The sequence below is a fragment of the Plasmopara halstedii genome (assembly GCF_900000015.1).
Source record: "Plasmopara halstedii genome assembly, contig: Scaffold_194, whole genome shotgun sequence".
Lineage (NCBI taxonomy): Eukaryota > Oomycota > Peronosporomycetes > Peronosporales > Peronosporaceae > Plasmopara > Plasmopara halstedii.
This window is the reverse complement of record NW_020187115.1, coordinates 21,722-29,803: the sequence shown is the minus strand read 5'-3', so window position 1 is coordinate 29,803 and position 8,082 is coordinate 21,722. Positions and strand designations below refer to the sequence as shown.

Below are 8,082 nucleotides of genomic sequence, written 5' to 3'. Positions count from 1 at the left end.
ATGCGAGGGTGCAGTCGGAGAACAAGTGCTGTTCAGTCTCTATGGCGTTGCACCCATCAATAACGCAATTTTGACTGCCTCATAATCCAAGATCGCGGTTTGAAAATGCCCTATCGATATCCATGAGTACCAGAAATAGCCAATAAAATTTCGTAATGATTCCAGGGAGCAAAATCTCTTTGGAATCCAAGTAGCAAATTTGTTGATATCCAATTACCACAAGTCTGTTGATGGTGCTGTCCGAAGTAACGTTGATTATGCAATATGTACTTTACAGCTAGAGGGGCTCTAGCTCAAAGTTGCTTTGGTGAACTGTGAGCATGCAGCACAGTCCAACAGGTTTCGGAAGCGACCTTATTCTGGCTTATGAGCCCACTGTTGTGCGACGATCAATTCCGTGCTAAGCTAAGTAATTCTCATACGCTTCAAATTGCTATTTCCCGTGATTTCCACTAGCTGTGCTTGTTTTATGCTACAAGTTTTTATATTGTTATTGACTGGACAAATTACAACAAAGATATGCACTGCAATATCGTTAATTAACCTCTAAAAGTAATAGTACTCTGAGCTCTCCTCCGAGGACAAACAAGTTGGTATGGCCGAAAATGCCACTGTGACGATCAATTTGCGCTGCAAGATGCTCGGCCGTGGACCTGGACTGATTTGGCACGATGACTTGAAATTTTATAGCCGACTTTCTCCTCAACATCTAGAAACCGAACCTACGCAAGATTAAATCGTCGACGAGCCAGTTGCATACGAGCTACGGGAGAATATGATAGTTAATCGGTGCTTGTTAAGTGATGTGGAGAGGCACCTTGAACCCTAGCTCCTCATTTTTAGAATACAGCAAGCGATGTAAAAGTCAAACTGCACACCTTTGCGAGCTGCTTGGCATACCGATATCAGTATCTTCGTCAGTTCTCTGGAGCGAAAAGAGTGTCTGCAAGAATAAAGGCCTGTACTGGGTGGCAGTGACCAATCCCATGAGCTTCTTTCAAAGCACTCCATCAACAGCGACAGTATCAGTATCCGCAATTGTTACTGTCTGTACATGACTTCGCAGCTCAGTAACACTGTCAAATGTTCTGTGTCCATCATATCTATTGATGACCCATGAGTAAGGGTCGACTTCGCCAGAAGTCGTTGCTGCTCCGACATGAGCCATTGATTTTCAACCCTGGATTCCTTGTTGCCAAACGCGAGAGAAGAAAAATCAGCGGCGACTCCATTTCGAGGTTTGGCATGAGCTCTTTAGTGGCCACACTCTGGACAGTGTACCACCCCTTTGTCGTAAGCGAGCTTACTGAGGTGCCTCTTTCGAAGTGGAAAATTTCGGGCGGAAATGATCAACTTGTATAGATCGTCACTAGCGTTGTCTTTCTGAAGCTGGCGCTGTTCTTATCCTCACATTTGCATGAAGCGTTTTTGTTTCGAGTCACAGCGTTAACATGCTTGCTGGGATCTGGCGCAAAACTAGTTGGCGAAACGGTATCGGCAAACTTTTATTTTCCTGCATTTCGATGCGATGCTCCGGCCACAACATTCGATTTCTGTATGGTTCGTAAAATTAACACAATCCTCATAAAGTACAATCCTTTGAACGAGATCCATACTGCATGAAGTCTTGTTAGCAGTCATTCGGCGATTTAACATCGGTTCGAACGATCAGCATGTCGCCACTTGTGTCAAGAAGTGATTAATTTTGCCTCTTGCTCCCTATTCCACAAATAATAGTTATTGACGTCGGTTGCACATTGGAGGCAGTAGACCTAACAATGGCCAGCTGGCGAAGTCCTGACACAGGGCTCCCAGGATGTGTAATTTCTCTAATTCACGAGCCCACACTTTTGCAAAGCGGTTTGCTTAAGTTTGGACGCATAAACTTGTGTGTTGTGGTAAGAATGGCTTGAGCTTAGTGCATTTCTTAAAATGAAATGACAAACGAGAACCCTAATGATGAGATCGGTTGGATGAATCGTTCCAAGTACACTTGTAGGACAGCAAAAAAAGGATAACCTAAAGTGCAGTGAAACGTCGGGAGGCTGTTTGATTTATCTGCCAGATAGGAACGAATTTTACGTCTTCAAATCTTGATATTTTTAGCTTGAGAGTATGAAGAAAACACTTAACACTCGGCCCGCGATATGTCCATTAATTTACAAGATACGCACGTTTACATAGAATATCACTTGTACCATATCATAGAGCTGCGCACGGAATATTCTTTAGGATGAACGCCACCCCTGCAAATATAGATGCAATTGGGGATGCAGTGTTAGAGTCCGCACCTTGTGGTTAAGACTGTGGTTGTGGGTACTAAATAGTGTTTCTGCGAATTCGCTGCGAAATAAATTTTGATATGATCGTCGTTGGCTTGAATGTCAGAAAAATCTGCATGGCGAAAACAATAGCCAAAGAAATTTAAGACCAGGACTTGGCTTTTTTTGCAAGAATTAAATTTACCTTAACAGTTTTATGCGAATACCATGGTGCAGGTATGTGTTTGGTTTATGTCTTGGATGCTAGTCCAGCCTTTGCGCTTTCTTCGCAGTGACCCAGCATGGTACTATTACTGCCATTCGCCTGCTTGTTTTGCGGTTGTCGGTACTGGTAGTCTTTAGACGAAGCGCTTTTGATTGTACCTTCTGATGACGTAGCATCAACGTAGCAAAATTTGTACATAGCGCAGAAAACATTTTGTTTTACAATTAAAGAATACATGCACAGCTACCTCAATGCTGCTGCTTCTTCCACAAGTAAAATCCATGATAAAATGGTTTGCTGGCTCTTACTTCAAAGCAGTCTGTCTCTACTACGTCCTTGTGATTTGAGTACCACTCAAACATCTGTTGACATCTGGTCCCATGCAGTGCCATGTTGGTGTTTCCACATCCTTGCTCTCTCGCTTCTCGTATAATGTCGTAGTAGTGTTTACACGTTTTAGAGCCGATAAAATCGACGTATCCTTCCCAAAATGTGTCGGAATTAGAGGTCCGCTCGCAAAGTACGTCGAGTTTGTGTCTTGAGTTCTTATACATTGTGAAGACATCGTGGCAATACATAGACAAAGTCGTTTGTGTCCACGGGCGGAGAGCGTTAAATGAGCACTCTGCAGCTGCTCGTGCCTCTGTAGCATGAAACAACTTGCAAGTGTTTTGCTGCTGCCAGGCCGAGTAGAACTTCAGAAATACCAACGCCTGAGTCATTTCCTTAGATTCTGGTGGGAATTCACGCATGCAAATCACTAGAGTTTTGTTGTGCTGATGGAATAGGCTGAAGCTCTCGGCGCACTTGGATGAATCATCCGCGATTGGCAATGTCGCCAGCCAAGGTCGAGCCTTTACTTGCGTGTTGCAATTTTGGGCGACAAAATCGCAAATACTCGCAAACTTTAAGCACATAGCGTTCGTTTGGTGGCGAAGGCTAGGGCTCGAATCTGAGGGTGGCAAATTTGCAGCAGCAACAGAGTGCGCGAGCGCAGACAAAACGTTGGTTGCTGTGAGCAGCAGGAGTAGAGGTCGATAAGATGCCATCTCGACTTTGTCAACGTGGACGTGATGTGATGAATGGATGATTACTGAAACTCCCTGATCTGCCAAATAATTTGTCAGAATAAGGACAAATCCGACATTTAGAGATTAATTTGTCAGAATAAAGACAAATCCGACATTGAGATTATGTTTTACGTATCATTTCTCCTGTTTTATATCATGAAAGAGTATGTCCGAACGTAGCCAACAAGCCACTGGTAAGGGTCCAAATTAAATATGAAATAGGCTTAATTCTGGACGCTATATTTGCAGGTCACACTTGCATTGTCTTGTTGTCATTTCAGTATATTTTTATTCATCAGTTGCATTATTTGACACCCGTTTCTTTTGGGGTTAGCTTCGATCTCCACAAAATTTTGTCAAAATCGTGGAGCATCTTGTTTCGCCGCAACATACCAGTGATATGTATTGAAATTTAAGTTCCAGTGTAACCTCGCCTAAGGTCTTGCGATCTTTGTTCTATTTATCATGTCGATCAGATCTCGCATCACATGCAGTATAGTAAATTGTGGCATGACAGTCAATTAATGCACCAGTATCGTCTCGCAATCGCTAGGTTTTACGAAGCCCTTAGAAAAAGTGCTTAAACATCTAACAGCAACCTTAGTCGATGCAAAACGAAGAGTAAAAAATGTGTTTGCAATGAAAAAAGCAATCAGGTTGAAACTGGCGCGAAGCAGCCCTACAGACTACTTCTGAGCGGCATACTTCAGACGGTCTGCCAGCGGAAGCAAGTTTTTTGTCAAGCGACCGGCGTTGTTCAACAAAAATCGCATAGGTGCATAATTCAATGCAGCTCTTTTTATCTTCGCTCGTAGGCAGATTGAATTACCGATTTGATTTGATGCTATAATTTTTTTTTGAATTTGTAGAATACATGCGGTATGTTAACCAGTAGAGAACACGTGCTTACTATACTATTATACTTGATTAGTTTTTCATAAAGAAGCAGATGTCGTCTTATTATGCGGTCAATTATTTCCATAACGGCATTACTAACTGCAAAAACGGTTTCTAAAGTATCTTACACAATCGCCAGATTGTACTCGTACTCTCTGTTGCTCAGGAGGCATGTGGACGGCAGAGGTGAGCTTCACCACAGCTCACTTTTTGTGACGGGCATAGGAAAGTCAACGCAGCGATGGTCTTCCCAACTTGCAGGGTTTGGCTGGTGAAGATCTTCCTGGTACTGGTATGTGTGGCGACCAATGTATGCATTTCGCAGGATGCAGCAGGGTCGAATTTTGCAGATCAGTTGTCCTCGTCGTTGCAGTCTTCATCGTCCGGTTCAGAAGTTGGCATCGTTCCGGCAACAACGTTAGCCCAAGAATCGGCTCAAAATTGGTTCATCGCCAATGTTTTTGACAATGAGACTCAGTTGGCAGTTGGTGTGGATTCCAATTTGAAAAACCTTTCCGATACCGATATTATTTGCAATGGTGCGCCATCTCTTCAGCGACTTTCTAGTGCAAAATCACCAAACTTTGGTTGTCCCGACATTTTCACGGCGATAGGTGCGTCTTGCCTTTGTTTAAGTGTTGGACAAAACGCTTCGGACACGTGGGAATTCCATGTTGCTAAATCAAGTTCAGGAGACAAGTTTCCAGTTTTGCTTACGGCGGTGAATGCCCTCCTAATCGATTCCATCAGGACATTGTTGGTCCCTCCAACTCTTAAAACATTGTAATTATCGTATATGTCATGGCTTAAAATCGTAAACTGCTTAACTTTTCAAACATTCAAATGTGGTTACAGGCGCATTTTCGGTGAAGGAATCGAGCCACAGAATATTCAATTTATACCAATGGATAGACGTGATCATGGATCAGTATTGCCTCTTGCTATCAGTAATGGTTCAATCTCAATTTCTACAGTGTGAGATTTGGTCATCCGCTTTACATTTACATAATTTGCTAAACATTTTTGCTAAAAGGGAAATTAAAAACATTAACATGTTTTCTATAACTATATCGGCGGCGTCTTTTTTGCCACCCTCGACAAAGAATCTGTACGTAAACTAAATGTGCTGCTGAAAAATCCCAGAAAACTCACAGTTCATTTTGTGCCTCAGAACGCTTCGCAATTGCAACTTGTTTGCATTTGGGCCTCGATTTTTTGATGGATTGACTCATTTGCAGCATTTGTACGCTTTATTTCGAAATTGCAAAGTTAAAAAGGCTCATAAGCTATCCTTTTTGCTGATTAGGGATCTCTCCTCTAACTCATTGACTGTGCCGTACGTTGGATCAACCACACAAAGCTCTTGCTCAAATCAGTTTTGCGCTGTCGAAACACTGTGAGTTGTTTGTTAATCGAACGTTGTGGTCTTCATTACTAAAGTTGTGTGTTGTATCGCAAGTAATCTCACGAACAACAGCCTGACTACGTTTCCGACAGCAGTACTAAACATTGACAGTTTACGGGAATTGTACGTATTCTTAAGCTCGCCATTGTGGCCAGTCTAATGAAACATGTGTTCAGGTATATTGCTCAAAACGATATAACCGACTTCAAAATCAGCATGACGACTTTTAACGCCATCAAAAGTTTAAGAGCCTTTGAGTCCGATTTGCCGGATATATCTGCGACATGCCCTGACGGCACATGGCAGACAGCACATAGATCTAACTTCTGCGTCACCAATACCACTATCGCGGAATCAAGTATTATGCTTATGCCAACGCACTAAGTTAGACATCTCACTGACACTTTGTTCTTTGTGCAGTAGAATCAAGTCCATCCTCATGGAATCAATGCACCACGTACGTCGTGGTCATTGCTGGCTGCTTAATTTCAGCCCTTATCGTTTTGCTCTTCCGACAACGAAATCACTCACGTCCTCGTACGCCTTCATCCGTGTCTTTACCTGCGGCCTACTACCTCTCTCAAAGTGGAAACAATACAATAAATATCCAAACATCTGACACTAACAGTATCGAAACTTTGCTGAAAGACCCTCTGATTATCAACAACCGACTTAACTTCTCGGAAATTACGCTACGTAAGTGCCTCAGCAGAGGCGGCTTTGGTCTGGTGTTTTTGGGTGAGTTCAAAGGTCGTCAAGTGGCAGTGAAAAAAATTCGTCCTGATCGTAGTAACGATCCCCAAGATCTCAAAGCGTTTCTTAGAGAGATAATTTTGATGGCTAGACTTTCACATCCGCGCATCGTTGAGTACATCGGCGTGGCGTGGGATCGACTGCAGCAAATTTCCGCTGTGACTGAGTACATGGAGAGTGGTGACTTGAGGCACGTATTACGCACTTATCAGCGTCAAGGCAATCCATTGACTTGGACGACTTCAAAGATTTCAATTGCACTACATATCGCAGAGGCACTTCAGTACTTACACTCACACACTCCAAAGGTGATTCATCGCGATTTAAAGTCTAAAAATGTGCTTATCAACATGCATTTGGAGGCAAAGTTGACTGATTTTGGCGTTGCGCGCATGCAAAGCCACGCCATGACTGCAGGAATTGGTACGTCATTTTGGATTGCACCCGAAGTCCTTTTGGGTCGAGAGTATGATGAACAGGCCGATATTTATTCGTTTGGTGTTGTCTTGTCTGAGATTGACACGAACGATTATCCATTCTGGAATGATGCTAACTGCAACAGCCCACGGGGTAAACTACAAGAGGCAGATATACTCCGGCAGGTTGTAACAGGCAACAAACGGCCACAATTTTCTCCTGATTGTCCTGATGGCATTTTGTCGATCGCAACGGTATGCCTGCAGGAAAACCCCAAAGATAGACCGAATGCTTTGGCTGTCGTAGCGGCGCTACAGCAACTTCTCCGCCCAAGCTTACATTCTGATTCACTACGTTGAAGTGTACCTGCTTGATTGTCGCGCCTGTCCCATACCTTTGCTTAGAAACCAAATTTTGCCGTATCAAATAAGTGTATTATAGTAGTAATGTATCGTACCTATCAAGTCCGCTTTTGAGTTTTGTAAGTTAAGTTGGGACATTTTAACTGGCAAATTTTGTGACAACAACTATGTCCCTCGAACCAAAGAATGCTGCAATGATGAAAAATCATCATAAGCACTGGTACATATGAGAAGGATGGCATACATGGGCTGCTAGCCTCGCGCTATTCAATACATAGTTTCGGAATAGAAAGCAACGAAAAATCTTGATAATTGAAATACTATCAAGATTTTTCTTGATAGTATTTCAATTATCAAGATTTTTACACTCCCATCCTTTCAGCGTTTGTCAACGCCGACTCATATAATGGACTCCATTAGCCATTACATGAAGGTACTGTATGCATTGTGGGAATTGATAAAAGAAGATCACAGGTGGTGTTCCCGAAACATCTTATATAAAATATAAGCAACATGCTGTGTTATAAAGAATGCTGGTTCCTACTTGGGGATCTGTACTGGTGCGAGACGTGGAGCAGGCGAATGCATCGCTACAGGCAACGGTGTAGCGCTTGGCACCATTGGAGATGAAGGTTGTTGCACTCCGTGCTCAGAACCAGCTGCTGGTTCAGCTTCTGGGTGGCCGCGGGCT

General features: G+C 43.0%; 2 protein-coding genes across 2 annotated transcripts; one reads left to right on the top strand and one right to left on the bottom strand.

Moving 5' to 3' along the window:
• Positions 1 to 2,735: 2,735 nt before the first annotated feature.
• On the bottom strand, positions 2,736 to 3,536 carry PHALS_02416 (RxLR-like protein; the record flags this gene model as incomplete). Its single annotated transcript, XM_024719568.1, has 1 exon — positions 2,736 to 3,536. One exon carries the CDS (start codon positions 3,534 to 3,536, stop codon positions 2,736 to 2,738), a length of 801 nt encoding a protein of 266 aa, XP_024572695.1.
• Positions 3,537 to 4,695: 1,159 nt separating this feature from the next.
• PHALS_02415 (tkl protein kinase) lies at positions 4,696 to 7,388 on the top strand (the record flags this gene model as incomplete). The annotated part of the gene is made up of 9 exons (XM_024719557.1): positions 4,696 to 4,716; positions 4,780 to 5,237; positions 5,310 to 5,429; positions 5,488 to 5,562; positions 5,626 to 5,697; positions 5,761 to 5,850; positions 5,914 to 5,982; positions 6,036 to 6,217; positions 6,280 to 7,388. 9 exons carry the CDS (start codon positions 4,696 to 4,698, stop codon positions 7,386 to 7,388), a joined length of 2,196 nt encoding a protein of 731 aa, XP_024572694.1.
• Positions 7,389 to 8,082: the final 694 nt, after the last annotated feature.